Consider the following 25695-nt stretch of genomic DNA (forward strand, 5'->3'; position numbering starts at 1 on the left):
TAAAAGTGGTGAGAGAGGGCATCCTATCTTGTTCCAGATCTTAGTGGAAAAGCTTTCAGCTTTCCACCGTTGGTTGCGATGTTAGCTATGGGCTTGTCATCTATGGCCTTTATCAGTGTTGAGGTAGGTTCCCTCTATAACCTCTTTGCTGAGAGTTTTTATCATAAATGGACGTTGAATTTTGTCAAATGCTTCTTCTGCATCATTGAGATGATCATGTTTTTTATCCTTCATTTTCTTAATGTGCTGTATCACATTAATTGATTTGCGGTTGGTGAACCATCCTTACATTCCTGGAATGAATCCCCCTGGATCATGGTGTACGAGCCTTTTATATTTATTGTTTAATTCGGTTTGCGAATATTTCGTCGAGGATTTTTGCATCTCTGTTCATCAGGGATATTGGCTTGCAATCTTCTTGTGGTATCTTTCTCTGGATTTGATAGCAGGGTAATGCTGGCCTCATAAAATGAGTTTGTAAGAGTTTCTCCACTTCATTTCTTTGGGAAAATTTTTAAAGGATTGGTATTAATCCTTCTTTGAGTGTTTGGTAGAATTCACAAGTGAAGCCGTGTGGTCCTGGACTACCTCAAAAAACGAAACAAAACATTGAAGGTTTTTGATTACTGTTTGACTTTCTTTGCAGTCATTGATCTATTCAGATTTTCTGTTTCATCATGATTCAGTCTTGGTAGGTTGCACATTTATAGATATTATTCATTTCTTCTAGGTTGTCTAATTTTTAGCAACAAAGGGTTTGTGGTGGTATCTTATGATCCTTTGTGTCTCTGTGGTATCACTTGTAACATTTCCTTTTTTATTTCTGACTTTATTTCAGTCCTCTGTCTTTTTTCTTGGCGAATCTAGCTAAAGGTTTGTGAATTTTGTTTATCTTTTCAAAGAACCAGGTCTCAGGTTCTCTGATCATTTCTATTGTCTTTTTAGTCTCTATTTCTGCTCTAAGCTTTGCTATTTTGCTTGTACTGACTTTTGGCTTGCTGTGTTCTTTTCTAGCTCCTTGAAGTGAAAAGTAAGGCTGCTTATTTGAGACTTACTTTGTTTTGTTTCGTTTTTTGAGATAGGCATCTATCACTATGAACTTTACTTTTAGAACTGCTTTTGCTGCATCTCATAAATGTTGGTACATTACATTTTCACTTTCATTTGCCTAAAAGTATTTTTTTGATTTCTCTGTTTACTTTTTTCTTTGACCTCTTGCTTGTTCAGTAGCACATTGTTTAATGTCTACATATTAGTGAATTTTCCAGGTTCTTCTTTTACTTTCTAGTTTTATACCATTGCGGTCGGAAAAGATGCTTGAACATGATTTCAGTCCACTTAAATTTGTCGAGACTCGTTTTGTGGTCTAATAGATGACCTAATTTGGAAAATGTTTCATGTGAACTTGAGAATGCATATTTTGCTTTGAGATAGAATGTTCTGTAAATATCTAAGTCCATCTGGTCTAATGTGTCATTAAGGCCAATGTTCTTTTTTTAATTTTCTGTCTGGATGATCTATCCATTGATGTAAGTGGGGTATTAAAGTCCCCTAATATTATTGTAATGTTGTATATTCCCCCTTCAAGTCCGTTCATATTGGTGTTATACATTTAGGTGCTCCTACGTTGGGTGTATAAATATTTACGAATGTTATATCTTCTTGTTTGATTGACCCCTTTATCATCATGTAACCTTTCTTGTCTCTTATTACAATCTTTGTTTAAAGTCTCTTTTCTCTGATATAAGTATAGCTACTCCAACTTTATTTTGGTTTCCATTGGCATGGATATCTTATTCCATCCCTTCTCCTTCAGGCTGTGCGTGCCCTTATATCTAAAGTGAATCTCTTGTGGGTAGTATATAGATTGGGTTTTTTTGTTTGTTTGTTTGTTTCAATTCCTTGGGCTACTCCATGTCTTTTGGTTGGGGAATTTGGTTCATTAAATTTTAAAGTAATTATTGCTAAGTATGTGCTTATTGCCATTATAATTATTTTCTGGCTTTTTAAAATAGTTCGTCTCTATTCCTTTCTTCTCTTGCTCACTTCCTTTGTGGTTTGATGACTTTCTTTGGTGGTATGCTTATATATTTTCTTTTCATTTATTTGTACATGCTATAGGCTTTTGCTTTGTGGCTACCATAAAGCTTACATACAACAACTTATATCTAGAACAGTATATTTTAAGTTGGTAAAACCATAAGTTTAATCCCACTGTTAAAGCTCTGTATTATTGCTCTCCCCGCCCCCACATTTCATGTTTTCGATGTCCCATTTTATATTGTTTTTCTTGTCCATCCCTTAACTAATTATAGTCATAGTTATTTTTGCCGCCTTTGTCTTTTCACCTTCATACTAGCTTTATAAGTGATTCATCCACTACCGTAACTAGCATTTCCCTTTCTGGTGAGATGTATTTTTCATATGTATTTTTGTTACTACTTAGTGCCTTTTCTTTTCAGCTTAAAGGAGTCCCTTTAACATTCGTTATAGGGCTGGTGTAGTGGGGATGAGATTCTTTAGCTTTGACTTGTTTGGAAAACTCTCTCTCTCCTTTTCTGAATGATAGCTTTGCCGAGTAGAGTATTCTCGGTTGGAAGTTTGTGTTTTGTTTGGTTTGGTTTGGTTTTCCTTTCATCACTTCGAATATATCATGCTAATCCCTTCTGGCCTGCAAAGTTTCTGCTGAAAAATCTGATCGTTTTCTGTGGGTTCCCTTTTAATAACAGGTTGTTTTTTTTTTCTTGATGCCTTTCATATTCTCTCCTTGTTTTTAAATTTTAACATTTAAATTATATGTCTTGATGTGGGTTTCTTTGGGTTCCTGTTATTTGGAACTCGCAGTTCTTCGATCTGGATGTCTGTTTCCTTCCCCAGGTTAGAGAGGTTTTCAGCCATTGTTCATTCCCATATGATTTCTACCCCTTTGTCCTCTCTTCTTTTTCTGGCAGCCCTGTGATTCAAATGTTAGTCTGTTTAATGCTGTCCCATAAGTTCCTTAACCTAGCTTCACTTTTTTCATTCTTTTTCCTTTTTGCTGTTCCGATTAGGTGAGTTCCACTGCTTTGTCCTCAAGTTGACTCATTTTTTTATTCTTCATGTAGTCCCCTGTTATACCGTTCAAGTGTATTTTTAGTGCAGTTATTCTTCAGCGTCGTGACTTCTATTCGGTGCTTATATTTTCTGTCTCTTTGTTGAGGTTTTACCACGTTCATCCATTCATCTCCCCTGTTTGATGAGCAACTTTATGGCCATTACTATGAGCTCTTTATCAGGTCAGTTACATGTCTTACGTCTTGTTCTTTCATTTTGAACATACAGTGTTTTTTTTCCAGACATTAGATGAAGGAACTACCTCCTCCAGTCTTGAAAGAATGGCCTCGTATAGGAGATGAAACTTGTCATTCAACCCCGCCTCAACTCTTGGTTGTCTCTCAAATATTTATGCTTGTTTAAATAGCCTATTATAAATTTTATAGCTGCCAGTATTTGAGTATGTGCCAAGACCTGTCAGCGTCCCAAAGGGAAGGATCTCAGTCAGCACCTAGATTCAATATGATTGGAAGCCAGAACCTCAGACGTCAGCTTTTAAAAGTATGCAAATATATACAGCCCTGTGGGACCACAGGCATAAGCCCTGCAGGCCACCAGAGCCAGGCGATCTGGAAGTATCCCTCGAGCATGAGTCACAGAAACCGGGGTTCTAGACGAGTGTATAGCTCTTTTCCGGGTGATACCAACAGCGTGAAGAAAGGCAGAAAGACAAGATGGCGTCCACAGCCTACGTTCCTTGAGAGCACCTCCATAGGCCAATAAATACGTGCCAAATCTGAAGTCTTCCCCTCATTCTGAAGCTCCAGGACAAGCAAGAGGCCTCCTTCACAGAAAGACCGGGGCTGTGCCTCAGTCTCTTGTCTGGGTAGTGTCCCGTGGGTAGTACCCTGTCAAGAACTGCCTTTCTGATTGCCACAGTCCCATGGGACTCAGAAGTGGAAGCCCCAAAACCCCCGGCCCCCAGCGCCTGATGATTAAGGGCTGTCTCCTGGGTACCAGCCACAAAAAGCAGGCACCTGGCATAAAAACCAGGGCAACAGATACATGTAGGAACCCCCCCTCCCAGAGACACTGGCTCTCTGGAGCATGACAGAGGGTGAAAACAAAGATAGTGCTGCCTTCAAGGTCTCTGGAAAGGATTCCAGTCAGTCCCTAGATGTGCGCTTAATTGGACGCCTGCCCCACCGCAGTCAAGATCATTAGCTAACAGGCCTCCTCTACAGAAAGACCGAGCTCCCAGATCCGCCCCTTGCTGTGCCCCGGGTGTGGTAGCTGTTGAAGAGCTCTCTTTCTCCATTTACTACAGAACTGCGAGACCCGTGAGCGTAAGCCCCACTAGTCACCAAACTGGGCGATGTAGAGGTGTCCCCAGGCAGCAGTCACAAAAACGAAGGCGCCAGACAGGGCTATGAGCTCCCCTCTGGATGACACCAGTTATGGCAGTCCTGTCGGACCAAGAACACAGGCTCCTCTGGCCTCCAGAGCCAGGCGGTCACGAAGCATCCCCTCGGCTGTAGCTGTACAATTAGGGGTACGAGACACAGGCAAAAGCTTCCAAGAGATACTGACGCTTTGAGGTACAGCAAAGGCAGGGCACGGAGATGACACCCCTAATTCTGCGTCCCCAGAAAGTATTCCCACAGGCTCCTAGATGTGCACGTTAAATCAGGTGCCTGCCCCTCAGGCCGCTGCTCTAATATAAGCTGGCGAGTCTCCTTCATGTTAAGTCTGGGAGCGGTCGGCTGCCTCCGAGCGGGGCCCTGGGCTGGGTAAGTCCAGACATGCGGACCCTTTAAGAGCAGTGTCTTAGATCGCTCGGGTCCAGTGGTCTTCTCATTGGTCAAACGTGTAGTCATCACTCAGCCAGCCTTTAGCTGTCGACTCAGTGTGTCTGAGGGAGGACATGAGTTCAAGATCTTTAGAGACAGAAGGTAAATGAGTCGAGAGGAGGAGGGAATGGGGGATGACTGCTGGCGGGTGCAGGGCTCCTTTTTGGGGCAATAAAAATGTTCTGCAATTAGTTTGTGGCACTAAATGCAAATATGCCCAAATGGGTGAATTTTATGGTATGCGAATGATATATCAATAAACCTGTTAAAATAACCTAAGTAAATTAAAGCCATGCTATAACAACCATTATATTGGCAATTTAGAATAGTGGCAAAATCCTGATTTAGGGGGTAATAGTCCCAGTTGTGAATTCTGGCTTTGTCACTTACTAACTGTATGAACTCAGATAAGCCATTGATCTTAAGTGAGTCTGAGTTTCCATATCTTAAAAGTAGGAATAAGGATCCCTACCTCAGAGGTGGTTTTTTAGAATTCAGTTCTCCCATCTCTCCTTCCTATCATTCTGTCATGAGATTATTATTATAATGTCCAGTTCTTAAGCACTGTGCCAGCAACATTCTGGGCCGCTTTACCTTGTGAGTTCTATATTTCTTGACCTGTTTCACACATGAAGAAATCGAAACTAAATGATTTCTTCAAGGTCATTCTTTTAGAAAGTGACACAGACAGGCATGAAAATCAGATCTTCTACCTATCTATCTTTCCATTTCAACAAAAGGCACTGTTATACAGAATTGGAGAGCTATGAAGTAAAGTCAGATACTACTTTTAAACGGAAACATGTCCTCCTGGACAGACTGTCATCAAATTTCAAACCTGAGCAGCAGCAGGAAGAGAAGGTACCAGTCTTATGCCATTACTTGGCCACTTTCTCCATCGAAGCATCCCTTGTACCCACAGAGAAGGAGGTGCAAGGGATCTCTCTAAGACTAACTTTAAACTCTCTTATTTTTGTCTTAAAAATTCATGGAAAGTTGTCACTGTATTCCTTAATGTGATGAATGAAAATGGAGCCCAGGGTTCAGTGGTGGAGGGCTGTCCATTCTGCAGAGCAAACGGCAGAAACTGCTCTGTGACTCGTGCATTTCACCCTGGTTCCATAATCATTGGCGGCCTTACTTAAATTAGACCTCTTAAGATATCTCAGAGTAAGAGGACGTGGGAGGGAGGGAGGGAGGGTTTGATTGATTGATCGATCGATCGATCGAGTGGTTGAGATTACAGCTGGGTGCTGAGCGTTTCTGAGCCCCATCTTCCCAAGATTGAGCCGGCATCCGTAATACACTTTAATTAACAGTGAACGTGTCGGAGAATAGGGAGCGGTGTTCTTTCTGGTCTGGAAAACTCCCGTTCTATGTCGTAGCGCTTTCGCTTCAGACTCATGAGCCGAGTGCCCTGCGTTGGGATAGTGAGTGAGCGTGTGACTCGGGGGAGGCAGAAGGACACCCAGCGTCTCAGGAGAACGATTCTGTACTCGTTCTCGAAGCAAACTTCTGCCGTACTTGCAGGTAGGGTGTAATTCAGGAGGATGTCAGAAACGTCTTGTTAATATTCCTTTTACTGCATGCTGTTATACAAAAGAGTACACGTACATGCATTATTATGTCGAACGTCATAATAAAATGAACACACGTGAGCCCTGATTTAAAAAAAAATATCAATGCCATCTCTTTTTGCTGTTGTCATTCTCTGCTCCAATCCCAGGACACGGAATGGTGCCTGGTATGTAGTAGGCGCTGAATAAATGGTTTTTAAATGAATGCATAGATTCATTCTATGGAGGAACTCGATTCCTCCTTTCTTATGTCTTTATCCCCAGCCTCCCCTCAGAGGTAATAGACTGGGTTTATTCCCTGGCATATTTTTTTCATACATATATTTACATATATATTATCTACTTTTGCTTCTTTTCGGGCATTATATGATGGCGTTATATTGTATGTATGCTATTGTGAGTTCGCCTTTTATGCAACATCAGCTCGTGAGATGCACCTATACGTGCCTGTATTCTGTTCCTTCTCCTTGCTGACTGGCGTTTGATTTAATGAGTGTGCCATAATTTCCTTCTCTTTCCCGTCAGCAGATGGTGATCGTTTTTGCTTTTACGAACAGGGGCCGTCATGACCATTCCCACTCACGCCTCCCAAAGCGAATATGCGCGGATTTCTCTAGGATGTAGACGTGGGAGAGGCACCACGGTTGAGATTTTTATTTTCAATGCCCAAAGGTCATCTCATGACTCAAAACTGCAGTGTGCCCTTTGTGAGCACTAGGCCAGGGTCAGTGGGAGAGCTGGCTGGAATATTTTGCCAGGAGAGGTAGGTGGAAAATGACCTGGTGAGGTCAGGAGATACCGCAGGCCTCCAGTCAGGGTGGCTTGTAGTTAGGACAAGTTCAAGTTCTAAAATCGTCTTCATCGTTTCTCCTCTTTCTCCTTCTTTACAGTTATTTGTGTGTAAGATGTATTTTATTAAATTCATATCTAATAAAAAATGTCGATGACTTTCTCCTCTTTTTAGGCATTGGTTATACATTTGATCAATTAGATTCTTTTCAACAATCGGAAGTGTATTTTCAATTTTAGTACAGATGGAAATTTCTCTTAAAGGCTCTTTCTAAAAAGACCTCTTATTTACTTCACATAGGTTTCCACTTTGTTTATCTGATATTTATTGTGCAGTTATATACTAATAATTATCGTTGCTGTCACGGCGATCTCATTTACCCATGTATACTATCTCGCCTTTCAAAAAAACTCCTGTCTTTGAGGTGCTTTCTAATCTGTGACAATCCGCGCTCTATTATATCACCCACTGTGTTCTACAGTTCCTTGTTTCCTGTCTTCTCTACTAGACAGTAAGTTACTGGAGGCTAGATTAATATCTTCATCAGCACTCTATCCACCCCCCCTCCCCAAAAAACCCCACTATACCCCAGCACCTAGACCATGGGGCTAGGTTCTAGGAGTCGAGTTGAATCAAGCTATCCAATCTCAACTTCCAGTCTTATAACACGGTTAGTCATTGGTTACAGATCCACACTCTGGAGTCAGACTTACCTAGGATAGAATCCTGGCTTTTCCACTTACTAGAAGAGTGATCTTGAACAAGTTTACTCAATTTTCGTCAGCATGAGTTCCCTCTCATACGACATAGGGACAATACAGAGCTACCTGACAGGGTTGTCAGGAAGATCAAGTGAGATTACGTACGTGAAAAGGGCAGGCAAACAGGCAGCCTGCATGCATGCCCTTCTGATTCCGTTCGAACAGTTTGTATTACTTACAGAACTCCAAAAACAGGAAAAGGATACAGATACATGCAAAAAAAAAAAAAAAAAAAAGCTTCTCCTTGTTTTATGAATGAGGACGGGGGCATAATTTTTACCCAAAGAAATGATATTTTTAGCCCAGGGAAAGACATTGGTAGCATTTCACCCACTCGTCTATGGGAAGTGAAGTTCTTTCCCTGGGGAATCTGTGCCCTTGCTAGTCCTGGTTGGCGGGCAGACTCCTGCTGGCTTTCCAGTAATGATACCAAACAGAAGGCTTGTGGGGAGAACAGACAGGTCACCATGGCCATCTGCCGGGTTTGCATATCAGCAGAGCTTTGTCCGTGCTTTGTGTTAAACTTGGGACTTGAAGTAAAGCGGATGTTTGTGTCTCAGAGGTAAAGTGCTCGCCCGTCAAGCGTAGCCTGAGAAAGCTTTCTCTGCTGTCGCTCTGCCAGGGCTGCTCATTGGTAGGTGGAAGGGAGGATAACCTTTCCTCCTTTTTTGTTTCGTTTTGATTCTGATGACTGTGCCGAGTGTGATTACCAAAGAGCCACAGGTTGACAGTCAAGGGGAGTAGCGAGAAGATAATAGGGTAATGAAAACTGTGCTGGGTTTGGAGTCAGATAGTCCTGGGCAGCTCCTCTCCGAGTCCGATTTTCTTTATGTGAAATCAGGAGGAAAGAAAATCATCTCACACAGTTGTTTTGGGATGTCAAAAATCACCCCACCCAGCAAACAGGCCGCCATAACAGCTTAAGGAAGAAGTACTCATAAACAATAGTAGCTGCATTCCTGGGCGTGAGAACCCGGGCAGTTGTCATCTGTCTGAGGCAGATGACAAGGGGTCACTTGAGTTTTGTTTAATGCTTAGATACAGGACATAGGAGAGAAAAGAAACTGATGTCTAGGTAGTAAAAACCATGCTTCATTTGCTTAAATTGTAATTAATTACCATGGGAGACTGAGAATTACCCATGCCATCCAGGTTTCGCGACTGGCTTTCTGGCCCTGTCTTTCACAGACGCCTAGAAGGACTCAGACACAGGTCTTCTTGGAGACAGGCTGTTAGCCCAGGTGACCTCAGAAGCTCCATCCCAGTACCCAGGGAACGTGTGATTTTAGTGGCCAGGGGCCGAGATGGCAGCCCTAAGACATTCGTAGCATCGCCGCCCATCATTTCTCAGCAGGAGCTTCAGGCGTAGGGATTCGGGTACTTTACGTTGCGGGGGGCAGGGCACGTCCACATGATGTAGAGAGAGTTCTTTGGAAAGCGAGACAACGGAGAGGAAACACCAACGAACACTGACGTGATGATACTAATCACAGTCATTCCCTCGTGTGTTCATTTTGAGGGCTCTTCGTCCTTTTGTTTCATTTCCGTTAGCCCCGGCAGCAATGTGGGGGACTCCCGAAGATCTCTGACTTCTACCTTGCCATTCGTGCCAAGCACTGATGCGTGTCGCGTTGTGTTCCTTGTGTCTCCCCAGGTTGGAGACCGCCAGGGACCACGTTCTGCCCATCGACTACTACTTTCCACCGCAGAAGACGTGCCTGATCTGTGGGGATGAAGCTTCTGGCTGTCACTATGGAGCTCTCACTTGTGGAAGCTGCAAAGTCTTCTTTAAAAGAGCGGCCGAAGGTAAAGGTTCTCACGCACTCAGCCCTGTTTCCCTTCCTCCTTCATCTTCTAGAGAGGGGCACCAGTTCTCCAGGGCCTGGAATTTTCTCATCTCAGGGACGAGGTCACTGGCAGGGCCCTCTCAAAGAACCTAAGAGTCCAGAGAAGCAAGTTTTCCTGCTCGCCGGTCCCCAAGCGGTGCAGGGATGCAGGCGACGAAGGTGGTCTCAGCTGGTGCTTGGATCTTGGTGGGGCCTAGGAATGGAAGAGAAACTAATGATTTGAACAGATTTAATTTCCTCCCTGCTTGTTTAATTTCCTCCCTCCACTCTGCTCCTAGTGAGGGAAAAAATTGTTCTTATTAGAGAGTTTAGAAGTGGAGAAACCCCAACTGAGTCCCCAGCCCGTTCTTTGTGGTGAAAAGGAGACTGTTCCTTCGCGAAGGCTTCCCGGCCTCGGCCCCAGAAAGGAAGGGTTCTCGCTGTTCAGACCATCCGTCTCTGCACCTGCTCCCGCCTGCTCCTGCCTCCTTGAGGCCTCTTTGCATTAATAGCTCCCAGGTAGATAAGGACCCAGAGCGGTGAAACAATTTTATCTGTCCTTTGGTACAGAGCCCCGAGCTAAATTGCGTCTTACAGTGGCTGTGGCCTCAAGCCCGAGCTCCTTAGTCTTACTTAGCTTAGAACAGTTCATGTCTGCTCAGACCCCAGAGGCGCTACATGTACATGCCTGAGCAGCAGTCCCCAACCTTTTTGGCACCAGGGACCAGTGTGTCTGTGAGAATCTAATGCCCAGTGATCTGAGGCGGAGCTGAGGCGGTGATGCTGGCGCTGGGGAGCGGCTGCAGATACAGATGACGCTTCACTCACTGGCCACCGTTCCTAACAGGCCACGGACCAGTACCAATCCACGGTTTGCGGGTTGGGGACCCCTGATCTAGAGACAAGGTAGAAAGTGAGCGTCCTTTAACTGGTATCCCCGTTGATAGCCACTTGGAATGATGATGGTCTTTTTATCATTTTGGTCAGGTGGCAGGAAGACCTATAAAATGGAAAACTGTTATTTGGGTCTTTTTTTCCCAGTCCCCAAAGCAACAAGTAGAGAGCTGACACTTGCTCTTACTGAAAGCGAGCCACATGTTCCACCCTTAGCCCTGAGCTCATGCTGGGCCGGGATGAGGTCTAGGGCCCAGGGCCTAGGCCTGGGCAGTTGGGAAACAGACGCAGAGGGCAGCGCCCTCCTTTCTTTAGAGGGCTTAAGGAAGGACGGCCATCAGAAAGGTAGTGAGAAGCACCTCCAGACACTTCCGATCACCCCACCTTCCCCGCCAGAACCGGCTTCTCCCCCGGGCCCCGTCTTCCAGGGGGTGCAGAGAATGAAACACGGGGTGCCCGTCTGCAGCTGGTATGGCAGCCGGCGCAGGCAAGACAGTAATAGCAGGCATATCAGACAGCAAACGAGTTCAAGTAGGCAAGCAAACAAGCAAATGTCGCAGATAGATTATATTGTACGCGCTGTTGCCTCTGGGTTTTACAAATCTGGGTCATGATATTGTTGTTTTGGGGAAACATGGATAGTCATCAACCAGATTGTGAAAGGGAAGATTTTGCTGTCATAACATATTCCACATGGGAGCGTTCGGCAGAAGCTGGGGCTGCAGGAGGGAGGCAGGCAGAAGGGAAGCTGGCAGGATCTCTGCCATGACTCGGACCTTGGGCCATTTGAGAACAAGGGAGGGAGGAGGGCGATCGCTCGACTTACGAAACGCTTTCAAATCCAGCGAGGGCTCAGAACACTCCAGACCCCTAGAATCATTGAAGTGAGAGAATCCCGGTTATGTTTTCCTTGAGAAAATGAGCCTCTGTGAGCTTATGGGGCCAAACGCTCTTGCCTGCTTAAAATATGAAAACTCAGCAGTGGATTCCTTACAAAGCTACGAGGCCTCTTGGCTCCTTTGGAATATGCACTCCAGGGTCCAGTTCTGAGCCCTTTTGAGGGACAGGATAAGGTGGCTTAAAAAAAACCCAAACAAAAAAATGATTGGTGTTTTCATTGTCCTCCCATCTGTAAAGCTTGGTGGCTGGAGTTTACTGCCATCATTATCTTTATTCGAAGGCAGGGGGCTGTCTTATTACCCTCAGAGAACATTTATTGATTTGGTTTTTTTCCTCCATTTTTTACAATGTGTCTTTATTGCCCAAATGGCCTTTCTGAAGGTGATTCCGAACCTGCCTAGCTGAAACCTGGAATTCCACCTGTCTTGGAGAGAGTGGGAGTGCAAATCTTTCTCTTCCTCATTTGTTTGTTGTCGGTTAACTCAGACTGAGTCCTCAGAGTGTTAATTACCACTTAGCTCATGGTTTCAGAAATCTCTGGACTGGGCACAGGTACAAGACTTAAAAGCCTGGCACATCAGACAGAAACCCGTTTCTCACTCTGGCAGTTCATAAAGCATGAGGCTCTACTGCTGTCACGGGGACAAGGCTCAGCACAGAGTCCACTGCGATACGGCCAGGTTTCCTCATGGACCAGAAAGGAGAGGGCGCCACATATTTCCGTTGTTGGTAATGCCGGGCGTTTCGGGTGAGGCCGAGGCTACTCAGGGAAGGATCTGCATATTTTGAAATAAAAAATAATCGCACTAGGCGAAGGGGCTAAAATCTCTACAGTCTACTTGATGGAAAGAGTGTGTGTGTGTGTGTGTGTGTGTGTGTGTGTGCGCGCGCACATGTGCACAATCGTGATTGCACGGATGGTTTGAGGGTTAGAAACTGGCATGAGGAGAATCAGCTAGCTGGTGGGGTAGGTGGGATGAACAGAGAGGCGAGAGGGGCAGGCCCCATCGGATTCTACGGAAAAGCCAAGGAAGTTCGAAGACAGTTATGCCCATCCGCAGAGGTAGGGGTTCAGAGGGGTTTTGGTTTTGTGACCTTAGATAAGGAATTCCCCCCACTGTGGACCTCAATTTCCCCTGTCCGTAAAATAAATGTGTTAAACCGGGTATTTTTAAATGCTCTTCCAGCTTTAGACTGTGACAGTTCTGCAAATTACGAACGTCATCGCTATTTGAGCAGACATGTGGACATGTGTGCCCACGTGCACTGTTGGATTTATTTGCCTTCCTAGTAGATGGCACATCCTCACTCCCATTCTCTTAAAATCAGCTGGGACAGCGCACTGGCTGGACCGGGTCACAGCTCAGGCGTCTGAGGCTGCCTCTCCCCGGCGTCCCTGTGGCTGGGGGACTTCCCTTCTTTTCCATTTTCTCATCTGGAAAATCAGGATATGAGTCCCCGTCTCTACCTCATCGTGTTTCAAAGAGAGTTAATTAATTCATCGTGTGCATTACGCGCACAAGAATTTACTATTTTTCAGGCATTTTCTAGTAAAACACTGGAGATTGGACATCCCTTTGTTTTGTACACATGGAGCGCCGTTTGGTACACATCATAAAACCGAAACTGGAGTTTACATTCTGAACCCAAAGAATTACTCCAGCCTCACTGATGTTTACAATACATCCCAATTTAGTATCCTCGGCAAATTTTATATAAGCCTGGCTTTGATTCCGTCTCGCGCTCCAGATTTTTGCGAGGGAAGAAACGTGAGCGAACCCCCATTGAAACTCTTGTGTCCTTTCAACCAGCTCATGTGGAATTGAATGTTACTTTTCGTTTGGGAACCTGCGGAGACCTTTCGGTGCACGTCAGCGTCCTCTGCACTCTCTGACTTTTTGAGTGACATTTCCCAGAGGCCAGGTGACTATTCTGGGTCGATCGACTTGCAGTTCCTTCAACGGAGCCCCGATCGGGTGTCTTCGGCCAAGGAGGGGACGCTTCCCAAAGCTGCTCTTATCTTTTATCCGTCTCTGTTTTTCTTAAATGCCATCGGCAGACTTCAGATCAGGGGTTGGCAAACTTTCTGTCGAGGCCCAGGTAGTACATAACCCAGTAGGTGTGGCCGCGTTCCATTCAAACTTTATGGGCACTGAAATGGGAATTTCTCTTAATTTTCACATGCCCTTCAGTACTATCGTTCTTTTGATTTGTTCCAACCATTTAGAGTGTAAAAATCATGCTCAGCTCTTGAGCGAATGGCGCCTGGGTCTGCCTTGCAGGCTCTAGCTCATCGACTCCTTTACGTGGTTGGTCCTGCGCTTGCAAATCTCTGAGGCAAATGTTGCTCTATCTTGTCTCCTGGTAGTTAGCACCTTTCTAAATTATCTACTTTTAAACATTCATCTCACTTGACCAAAGTTTACATGTCTTGCTTTCCCAGAATGCCTGATCTGGCAGCCTCTATGTCCCATGCTTTTTAACTAAACAGGAGAAAAAAACATACCTATGAACGCTAGAAGAGGATACGTTTTTTTCCCCGGTGATCTGATAGATCACTCCCCACCCGTAGTACCTGGAGGACAAGTCGAAAATATTTCACATATTTTCTAGACTTTTGTACTGTAAGCATGTGGATGACTAAGAAATAGATACGAATGAGTTTTGCTGGATGCTACGTATACTCCAGATGTTAAAGAGAAAGGAATTTCAGGACTCTGATACCGTTACAGGAGAACCCTGTCTCATAGAAAGTAGGGCCCAGGGGACCAGTTGACTTACACACCTGCCATATATTCCCCATGATCCTTTGCGTTTACATACTTGCCAGCTTAGTTCTGGTCCTCCGCATGACAGCACGAGGCCACAGGCGTGTAGAATAATTAATCTAGTTTCGTAACTCATTGCAGTTGATGCCCCCCGACCCCAAGTCTCTTTTTGGTGCCCGGATTGGGAGCCGTGCCAGAGATTTGCCATCGCTGCTCTGTAGGGACCTGTGCCTGCTTGTTTACCCCATGAGAATTCTTATGAAGCAATGATTAATAAGAAGTTGCTGTGTCACTTGCAAGATCTTCAGAGTCCATTGCCTCCTTTCACCGTGCCTTACCATTCCCCAGTCTTCTATTTTTGAAGCGCTCCCATACACTGCGTCTAGAAGCTTTTCAATCTCTCACAGAATCTCTTGGTAATCGTGAAACTCTGGGTGGTAGGTTTCTGCATTTCGCTGCTATTGCAAGGGTAAGCGTTGGACTCAATTTTTCTTCAGAGGTAGGAGTGCTTTCTTACTTCTCTGGACTCTAGTCCCATGGCAAGAAACACACTATCCCTCTAAATAACTGAAGTCTGCGAGACGCCATCATTTCAAAAACCTAATCTTTTCAGTGCTAATAGCCATGTGCACATACTTCTAGAAGCCATTTTTCAGTGTTCACGTTCCTCGTTACAGCTAGGCAGCTGCTCTTGGCATTGCAAGGAGGCAGGTGAGCTTTGTGCCCGTACCGAAGAAGAAACTTCTTCCCGTACAGAAGTAACAGATTCAGGGGTGAAAGACTCTCTATAGGGGAAATACGGTTTAGAATTCTCAGCCCCTGGATGCGCTGTTGCCTATATGCTACCGAGCTGCCTCATCAGAACATAATCTCCTCACGCGTTCAGTCAGTGAACATTGGATGCGGGCCCTGGCGACCATGGGTCTCCCACAGGTCCATACGTTACACGAGCACCTTTCTTCATCACCCACTCATAAGTCCTTTCTCTTTGTGGACAGTTGATTCAGTCAGGAGCTGTTTAACGAAAAGATAAAAGGTTCATAGTGCTTGGAATCACGGGATCTTGCAATGTAAACCCGTTAAGACATAAAAGAAGGGAACTTAGGAATCTAAGAATCTGGCCAAGCCGTTTCGTGGACGAGGAAACTGAGGCCCAGAGCAAGGAGGAAGCTTTACCAGGTTCATAGAACAAAGGAATGGCAGAGACGAGGGCCTGCGGCCATTACTTCTTCCTTCTGACGGGCTCTCCTGCCTCACAGCCCATCAGAGCCGTGGTGATTGTTACCTCGGAACCCCGAGATCGTGTGAAACAATAATAAACACATCGCGCTCCTTGGCTTGCTGGTGGCGCTCCGTCCCTGTTAGTCCCCACTGCCTCCACCGCTGTGTGACAGCACCCTCCGCCACCACATCCTCCCTAGGGGAAGGAGGGATCATGGCCGTCTGCGGCAGGCGGGCTCTGCGAGACGTTTTTTGATGTGAACATCGTTGCCAGGTCTCGTTTGTACGTACGTGCGTGAATTTGTTTTTATGGAGAGTTTTCCTAGCTTCCACGTCATTTCCACAAGTCCTGTAACCCACAGAAGATTCCACACCACTAGTCTAGCCTTTGACAAGGAATTTCCAGGCACATCAGGGCGTACCCGTGCCACGGGGATGTCCCCAACGGCTGAACCATGACCACCACTTGCCCACGTCGCATCTCTTCGTTCGACGGAGAGTCGCCGCTCGCTGACTGTGTGCGCCGCCCCTACGCCAGGCGCCGGGATAGGAGATAACAAATTACTGCTCGAGCACTCCATATGCATTAGTTGCTTCCTAGACGTTTTCTCATTCAGTCCTCACCACAACCCCAAGATGCAGGTTTTATTATCGCCCCCAATTTGCAGACGGGGACACTGAGGCACAGAAGAGTTAAGGACGTTTGCAAAGCCCGACAACTAGTTAGCAGCCGTGAGGCGCATATGACCCAGAGACCCCAACATAACGGGGAGTAAGCGTAAGTCCCCTGCGCAGAGAGACTGAGAATAAGGTGTTTTACCTGGAAGGTTTGGTACGGCCTCCCAGAGGACTTAAGGCTTGATCGAGGTCTTGAGAGATACATGATAGTTTGCCAGATACAGAAAGGTACGAAGGGAACTTCAGAAAGAGGACAGACTGGTCAAAAACAGGGCTGCGTGAAAGCAAGAAGCTTCTTTGGGGAACGGCGTGGAGTCCCGGGGCAGTTAGGGGGCTCTTCATCAGATGACCCGCCTTCAGCTGGCTTTTTATGCCTGTCCCCCCGACACCGTGCTTTCTGGAAGTAGGCTCCTTCCAGCCAGTAGAACGAGGCATGTGTCGTTCCCTGTTTGCACCTCAAAATCTCCATCTGAATAATAAAATGCTTGCACCAAATAATCTCGAAGATTTCAGCAATAAATCTATAACAGTCTAAATCTTGAACAATAAATCTCTAAAATTTTATAGATGTTCCCGATGTGCCCATCGGCCAGTGGCCCACTTTATACATATCAGCCTTGGGAAATGGGCAGACCTGAGTTCGATCCTTGGCTCCAGGACTTAATAGATATGTGACCTTGAGCAAATCCCTCCACTGCTCCATGCCTCTGCGAGGACAGTAACAGCTCGCAGGACTATTGTGAGAACAAAATGAGGTGTAACAGCTCCTGGTGCCCGAAAACTTTGGGTTCCTTCTCCCGTAGTGAAGCCTCGCTCATTGGCACACATACGCGTACGGCACCCATCAAAAAGGCTGAAAGGGAAGATGGCAGATGACGTTTGTTACAGTCCCCTGGTTCCACAAGGCCTTGGTTCGGCGTAAACTTCTCTTCAGTGTTACTTAATTAACCAGCAGAGTGCCAGTGCCGTTCGTATGACAATATGGCCATGGCTAATCTCTTCCTCACCTTTCCTCTTGGCCTTCAAGGGGAATGTGCACCAGACACCCCTGCAAGCGCGCGGGTTCGTTGCCTCTGCTGCCTTCCAGGCTGTGGCATTTAAGGCGTCAGAGCTCTCCCTGCATGTTCAGTCCCAACGAGAGTTGTCTGACCGCCCTGGTAAATTGCAGTCCACAGCCACAGGCCAGGAGAAAAGCTAAGGCAGGCCATAAATTATCCTCCCCGTTCTTCAGCCATTGGTTTCCCTTGCCGAGCCGGAGGCGTGCCTTAAAGGATGCTGAGGCCAGATTCAATAGAAACCCGAGCCAACACCTGTGTAAATAAATTCTTGAGGCTTCTTTTCCTGAAGCCAGATGGCTATTTTTTGAAACCAAGCCAGATTATTTTTTTATCTCGAGTGCTATCTGCTACGTTTTTCGTGCTTTGCACCCCTTGGAGGAGTGTTGCTTGGTTGTAGCATTATAGGTTTTTCTTGGAGGGGGGCATTTCTTTCAAGAAGAGAATAATGGCTTGCTGTGGCCTGTGACTTGACTGTGTTTGAAACGAAATCCGAGCCATATACCAGAATTCACTCTGCTTCCCACAGGTTGGCTTTACGCTCCTCCACCCCCACCAGCTGTTCCATTTTGAACCTTTTAGAAACCAGCCAACCAAAAGCAGCACGTAGCCTAATACTTATCTCCACCGGCTACCCGAGCCACCTGCAGATCTTGTCCAGAACCCTATGCGGGGAGGGGGTTAGAGCCCTGCCCAGGGCCCCAGGACCCAGCACTAGGTGGGCATCCAGTCCGTGGGGTCCCTTGGACCTTCTCGGCTTCAGACCAGAGGCTCGGCTGCCACCACCTGAGCTGCGAGCCTCTGTGCCGCCTCCAAAACTCCTCTGAGGCCCGTGTCATTTGGAAAGTGTTTTCTTTGTCTTTTTTGCAACTCACTGAGGACCAGCCAGTAAGTTTAGGTTCAGATTATGATCCCATGGGAGCAGAGAGAGAAGTGGGGAACAAAGAGGCGTGGCCATGTGGGATGATTTTGCAGCAACCTACCGAGTCCTACAAAGATATTAAAGTTGCTCCCCAGGCAGAAGCACTGTTGGTATAGTGGTAAAAAGCTTGATTTGAGCCCAGTGTTTGTTAACTGTGTGACCTTCAGAAGATGACATCTCCTCCCTGAGCCTTAGTTTTCTCTCCTATAAAATGGGGATGTTAAAGACCACAACCCAGAGAAGTTAGAAGGATTCCACGACATAAGGCGACTAGAAGTTTCCTTGCATAGCCTCAGACTTGTGAAAAGAAAGCAAGTCGGTCACATGAGAGCATGTGTCCGCGGTCCTGTGTTCTCACTACGCAGTGCTAGCTAGTGTCCATGAAATCTACCTGGTGCCATTTACATAGAGAATTTGATAGTAATTATTTTCCGACAGATGACCTATTTCAGAATGGGACAGTTTTTCGGCTTCACCGATGTGTTCGTTCCCAAGTACAGAGTAACAGTAGTCAGCTAGAGGGATGACGGGCAGCCCAGAGCTGCCCAGGCCCTATCTCCTGGTTAGAGGGAAGTCCAGACGATGGCCGTTTGTGTTCTCGTAGTCTGGTGGCGGGGAGGAGGGGCCGAAAGGCAGTAGCTTTCACTCATTTTTCCAACAAGCAAGTACTGCGTCAGGCTTCGCCTGGGCCCAGGGATGCGTGTTGAGCGAGCCTGGTCCACGGGGAGCCGCTGGCCGGCGAAGCTGCCAGCTCCTGGCAGGCGTGTCATCCAAGGTCAGCTGCAGTCTGAACATCACACTGAGTGTCTAGGTGCGGCAAAAGCAGCACGATGGCACAGGAGAGAGAAAGGTCTACAGGTGCAGCAACTCTTCCCCACGACAGCCCTGACCAAGGGCAGCAGAGTTGGAGGGGCCTGTCACCATCAGCCGCCCTGGAAGCCTTAACAACAACAACAACAAACAATAACGACGACGTTAATCATAGCCGCGGTGTATTTACCGAACATTCTCTCTGCATCAGGCACTAAATACCTGCGTAATCTTCAGCACGACCCCGTGCGGCAGTAGATACTCTTACCGCCCTTGGTTTACAAACGAGGAAGCGGAGGCACAGAAGACTAAGCGGGAACGAAACTAGTTCATCTCAGTCGACCGAACAGCATCTGTTAGACGAAAGGCTTTGTGCTAAGTGCTAAGGAGACAGAGACGAGTAAAACAGTCACAGTCCAGCGGGAACGACAGAGAGGCGCCCAGCGAGGCAAGCGTGTCCCAGCCCTCCTGCTCGATGCCGCGCACTCAGCAATTCTGAACGAGGCGGTCCTTCTCCCCGAGATCTGAAAGCTTAATGGAGGATACCTGTGGGGAAAGAAACATGAAGTACTGCCGTGAAAAGCGTCATAAGAGACAGAGCTGCAACATGGGACGAGAGCTTAGACAGCAACAGAATGGTTGAAATCAAAGCCCCAAATCAATTCCGTTAAGAATTATGAAGAAACTAGTTGATTGAAGTCAAAGCCCCACAGTGGTCAGACATTTATATGGTTCGCAAACTGATCTCCCCGATTAGTGCCCACGATCACTACCCACATGTGGCACCGTATGTAGTTATTACAGTGTTATTGGCCGTATTCCCTGTGCTGTGTTTCACATGCCCCCAGCCACTATGCTACATACCTGAAACTGATGCAGAATATTGGAATGTGAACTATAATTGAAAAACAATATATTTAAGTTTGTAAAAGAGTAAAATTGAGTAACGCAAGTACATACATACATCATACATACATACTCCCCCCAAATTGTTATGTAATTTTATTCCAGCTCGGTTCGTTGTTTTCTGTTTTGCGTTCTCTTCCTGAAATGGGTTATCAGTGTTTCGTCCACCCAAGGCTGACGAGGCGCTGCAGGAGACTGCGCTACAACACAGCGAAACCCTTGTTGCACGCTGCGCGCCCACGCCTCCACCATGCTCGTCTTTGCTCAGGCTGCTCCCTGTGCCTCGAGCTCTTTTTATCCACGGCTCCATCTCCTTCGGGCCTACTTCACGAGGCCCGCACCCCAGTGAAGGGCACCCCACCTTCTCCTGTACTCGAAAAGCACTTTCCGGGTGCCTCTCTTGCGCTTCTTACCACTGCCCACTTTATCTTTCCGTAATGTAGTTACCCAGCTTTTCCTTCTGCTGGGCTGAGCTTCTAAGTAGAAGGTTCACTTTGCTGACAACCATGATTTTCTTTTAAATGCATTGGAAACCTCTCCTGGCTTGTACTGTGCCTGGTGGGCTTTAACCTTTAATCTTAAACATGTGAAATGACATCACCTGGCTGGAGATGTATACTCTCTACTAATGGCTTTCCTAAAAGCCCACCAGCTTAACACGGCAGCCGACTAAAATGGATCCTCTTTGGTCCTGCCCTCCTGCATCCATCATTCGTACAGCTGTAGATTTTTTCTTAGTTTTTTCTTCAGACCTCGGTTGTTGTTGGATAGGTACGTTGTTCACATGTATTTAGGTTGCACTTATGAGCATTGCTCTCTGTACTTTCTCTTTCCAATGTCCCCGGGACTCATTTCCACCAGTGGAAATGCTGGGTCAAAAGCAAGGGCTGGTGGTGGGAGCGTGCGATGGGCAGATCTTTAAGGACAGTAGGTGTATTCGTGAGGTTTGGGGAAGGCAGGTGGCTTTACTGACAGCCGAAATCATGTGTTAGGAGTTAAGAATTTATGAAAGGCCCCCTGCTTGAAAGTGTCTTTCCACGCATGATCTGTCACAGGGTCTGAAACTCCCACACATGTAGAACTGTTTGGAAGACTTCTCTTCCTGGAACAAGTTCAGCCATTGTCAGGAAATACTATTGGAAATTAGGTTGTCAGTATGTTCCTTGGCAGGGCCCTGGAGGAATAGAACACGAGTCTCATAAATTTTGAAAGGGTAGGGGATTCGGGACAGGTTCTGAACACCAAGTACTTATCCAGAATCCGAAGGCTCAGACAGAGCTTCAGAGTGGCGAGCTGCGAGGAGCCAGGGGTCAAATTAAAGGGATCGAGCATTTGGAAGGACGAAAGAACAGAAGGGGAAGGGGGCGGCGCAGGGAGAGTCCCGGCCGATGAACGGGTTGCAGCTACTTCCCAGGGATGGGAATTGCGTCGCGTTCATGGCTGCAGCACAAGCCCGGAGATCACTTTATACTAGAAGGAGAGGCGCGAGTTCTGGGCAGCCAGTTGTCGGCTTTAGATAGAACTGTAGGGGTCGAGGCCCGAGGGGGGATGTCCAGGTCTTCGTCGCTTTCTGTGCACATCAGAAAACCTGAGCGGCAGAACTCAGGGCCGCATAGCAGACTCGGCACACAGCATTACAGCTGCTGTCGGAGGAGGCACGCCAGCTGCCACTGCCCCATTTGCTGGCTGGATCTTCAAGAACTGCGGGATCGTTCGAGGGACTGCAGGGGAGGAAGGTGGCTGTATCTACCTGTCGGTTGCCTTCAGTGACATAGTTCGGGGGTCGTGCCTTCCAGATACTCAGGTGGAGACGGCAACATCTATTGCGGAACCGCAAGTTCCAGATGGAAAAGAAATAGGTTCTTCCTTTGGTTCCTCGTGCTCCCACCCGCTGCCCATTGTCCCCTCTCGGCCCCGGGTGTAAACTTAGATCACAGACCCCCGGGTTTGCAGAACACATTAGAGGTGGACTCTCACCAATCGAAGTGCACACTAGTCGATACTGAGGGGGAGCAAGCTGGAAATCAATATAGAAAAGTAGGACGCTAGTCCTTGGAATCCCAGATAAAAGAATGAAGAACTTTCTCTGCATGTCAGATGTCTTCCCGTGAGGCGGCTCCCTGTCGGCCACGTCAACTCGGCCCAGTCTTCTCTAGGTAACTGCTCTCCCTCGTTCGTCATCCCATCCACTCCGCTACTCTAAGCCCAGGGAAATGGCGCAGGTTTACAGACGTACTCCGTAAGGTCGTTCTCTAGTGACAATCCCCTTTTATGGCGCTGTGAGCATCTGACACCCCAGTTCCTCGGATCACCGGTGAGTGACTCGATCCTGCTTTGGAGCGAACTGCGACTGGTATACTGCCTCCCGGAGACCCTCACTCCAGAGATTGCTGAGTCACGGAATATGCGCGGAGAATGAATACCACGCCTCAGCCCGCCCCCGATTCGCTCCGGAGATGTTTCCGGCGCCTAGGATGTGGTAGGTTGGGCCTTAGGAGATGCATCGGACCTGTCTAAGCCTCAGTTTCTTCATCTTAAAATGGAGATAATATAGTGGTTAAAAAGGCAAACTGGCACGTGACTGTCAGTTTCTGGCTTCTAGGACGGTGTTGGCTACTGTTAAATCAATACTTGCGTCTGCCGTGCTGGAACCCTTTGCAAAGACTCGCCTATACGGAAAACGGCTTTCCCTGCAAATCACTGCATGGTTTATGTGGTTTCCACGTACGCCGCTTATTGACACATGAGGCACAGCCCCCTCGATCCACAGTCACACCGGGATGATCCCCTCTTTGAGGTACATCTCAGGACTCCTCAAAGTGAACTCCCGCCCCCAAATCCCAAGAGAGCCTATTGCAAAGATAACGACCCAATGAATTAACAACATGTCTGACAACTTTGCCTGATATTGGGGCAGGCAGATATCTAATTTTATTTATAGAGGGAATTATTGTCTCTAAGCAAGTGAGCAGTAGCCAGAAAATGGCCTAGAGAGGCCATGAGGGGCACCTTCTCATCACTGCCTAGCTTCGGCTCCTGGCCGCGAGGTCGCGAAAAGTCTGCGCAGATAAAGTTGCCGTGTTTACAGTGAAGGCGAAACCTGCTCCGAGAGCAAGCCTTTGTTCCATGGCCTAGTGTGTGTCGTCTCCGGCAGACGTGAGTTTTTTCTAGCTTCTGGTAAAAGGGCAGTTTCCTGAGCTGCTGTATACAAGGTGAAGGAGAGAAGTAATATTATTGGGATGAGTTTATATGTTGCAAGTGATAAATACATACATTTTTCAATTTTATCACCCTCAAAACTATATCCGTGTTCCCCAGCGGAGCCATCGCCCTGCCTTTCATGTGCTTGCTTGGAGCTCCTGGGGGCTCCTGCCTGGCTAACACGCGAATCTTGTGAAATCACTTCCAAGGTCCTTTTCTTTGTTTTCTCTTGATGCCCAAACTGCCAGGGTCGGTAGTGGTTGTGGCGGACTGACAGCGAGGTGACAGCAGACGGAGCTTTGTTCTCCGGCCTGCCTTGACCCATTCCATCCATCATCCCCCAGGCTCCAAGCCCGCATTCCACAGGGGACAGAAGGGATGAGGCTTAGGGTCCGTGAAACTGTGCTGCACTCTGGGTTGATCCACTTCACTCCACAGAAGTATTACTCTTCTTTAGGAAACTCAAAACCTCGCGATTTCCCGCGATCTGAGCTGATTCCTTCAGAAGCACTTTTCAGAGCAATTTCTTGGCCAACGAAATTCTAAAAGATCGTTCATTCGCTTATGCACTCAACTAATGTATATTGAAAATTTTCTGTGTTCCAGACATTGGAACGACAAAGAGGAATAAGCTTTATCTTTGTCTCCTTCACAACTAATGAGGCAGATAGTCATTCTTTCATGTAATAACGATCTGTTACATTTCATACACCTCTGGGTCTATTCACATGACAGCGACACAAAGGAATGATTGCAAAGTGGAGAGAGGACGAGGCAAGAAGGACTGATTGTGGATCTAGACACTCTCAAGGCTCCATTTTGAAATCGTGGGATTGCAATTTCAAAGGGCTATTTTGAAATCTCACCCCATGGCATTTTAGATAACAGAATCTCGCTGTCACCGGAGGCAAGAAAATGGCTTACAGAATGAAATGAGCGACATGAGAAATGGAGAAAGGTTAGAGTTTATTTTCTTTTAGAAAAGAGTCTACTTTATGCATGCATCACGTCAGAGTAAAACCACCACTAGAAAAAAGAAAGCTAGCATGTGACCCCAGGCAAGTCACCGAAGCCCTCTGGACTTCTGCTAAGCCATTCATCCAATGGTATTTGCCCTTTCTACTTCACAGGTATGTCGTGAGATGGGTGGGGAGGGCTTCGCTAGTGTCAACATATTTATTTATTTATTTATTTTGAGCTATAAAGCACTTACCACAATATTCACCATTTTAAAGTGTATGATTCCATGGTTTTTTGAGTACGTTCAAGTATAGTGCCAGGTAGGGACTAGACGAATCAGGGGGATCACTTCATAAGTTATATAAACGTCTCGGCACCATGCTGCACACCCGAAGCTCACATAAAATAATATTGACTGTCAACTCTAATTGAAAAATAATTTTAAAAAGTTGTGCACACATCACCCATCTAATTCCAGAACATTTTCATCATCTGGAAAAAATACCCTGTACCCATTAGCTCTTACACCCAATTTCCCCTCCTGTCAGAACCTGGCAACCACTAATACATCTCTGTCTCTATGGGTTTGTCAATTCTGGACATTTTATATAAATGGAACAGTACGATATGCAGTCTTTTGCGTCTGCATCACTTAGCATAATGTTTTCAAGGTTAGTCCATGTTTTAGTATGTATCAGTACTTTGTTCCATTTTCTGCCTCAATAATAATTGCTGGGTTATCTGATGACAACACATTTAACTTTTCGAGAGATAGACAGAGTGTTTCTTATAGAGACCGCACCATTTTGCGTTCCCATCAGCAGCATGTGAGGGCTCAAATTTCTCCACATCTTTGCCAAAATATTATCTGTTTATTTTATTATTATTATTATTATTATTATTATTATTATTATTATTCCTACTGGGCACAAAATGGCGTTTCATTGTCGTTCTGATTATATTTCACTGATGGCTAATGACGTGCATCTCTTCACGTGGTCGTTGGGGATTCATACATCTCTATAGATACATGACTATTCCTATCCGTTGCCCATATTTTAATTGGATCATTTCTATTATTGACTTACATGTGTTCTTAATGCCTTCTGGATACAAGTTTCTTACGAGGGACATGATTTGCAAACATTTTCACCCATTCTGTAAGTTGTCTTTTCGTTTTCGATAGCGTCCATTAAAGAAAGAAAGTTTTAATTTCGATGAAGCCCAATTTATGTGTTTTTCTGTCTTATTGCTTGTGTTTTCCTATCGTCTCTAAAAATCCGTTGCCCAATCCAAGATCACAAAGATTTATACCTATGCTTTCTTCTGAAAATGTTGCAGTTTTAGCTGTCATATTGGGGTCTGTGATCCCTCCTGACATGACGCAGAAGTACAGCTTTATTATTTTACATGTAGATATCCCGCTGTCCCAGCACCATTTATCGAAGGGTATTCTTTCTCCATAGACTCGTCTTAGTATCCTTGTTGGAAAACTGTTCGTTATAAATATATGAGCTTCTGTCTGGACTCCTAGGTCTATTCC

General features: G+C 46.2%; 1 protein-coding gene across 1 annotated transcript in view; it reads left to right on the top strand.

Annotated features, from left to right (window-relative positions):
• The window catches only part of AR (androgen receptor), a 146602-nt gene that overhangs the window by 84170 nt on the left and 36737 nt on the right, over window positions 1-25695 (top strand). The window contains 1 exon segment of the mRNA XM_039858720.1: window positions 9666-9817. Within this exon segment, the coding sequence (XP_039714654.1) occupies window positions 9666-9817 (152 nt within the window).

This window comes from Pteropus medius, unplaced genomic scaffold (assembly GCF_902729225.1).
Source record: "Pteropus medius unplaced genomic scaffold, Ma_sr-lr_union100, whole genome shotgun sequence".
Classification (NCBI taxonomy): domain Eukaryota; kingdom Metazoa; phylum Chordata; class Mammalia; order Chiroptera; family Pteropodidae; genus Pteropus; species Pteropus medius.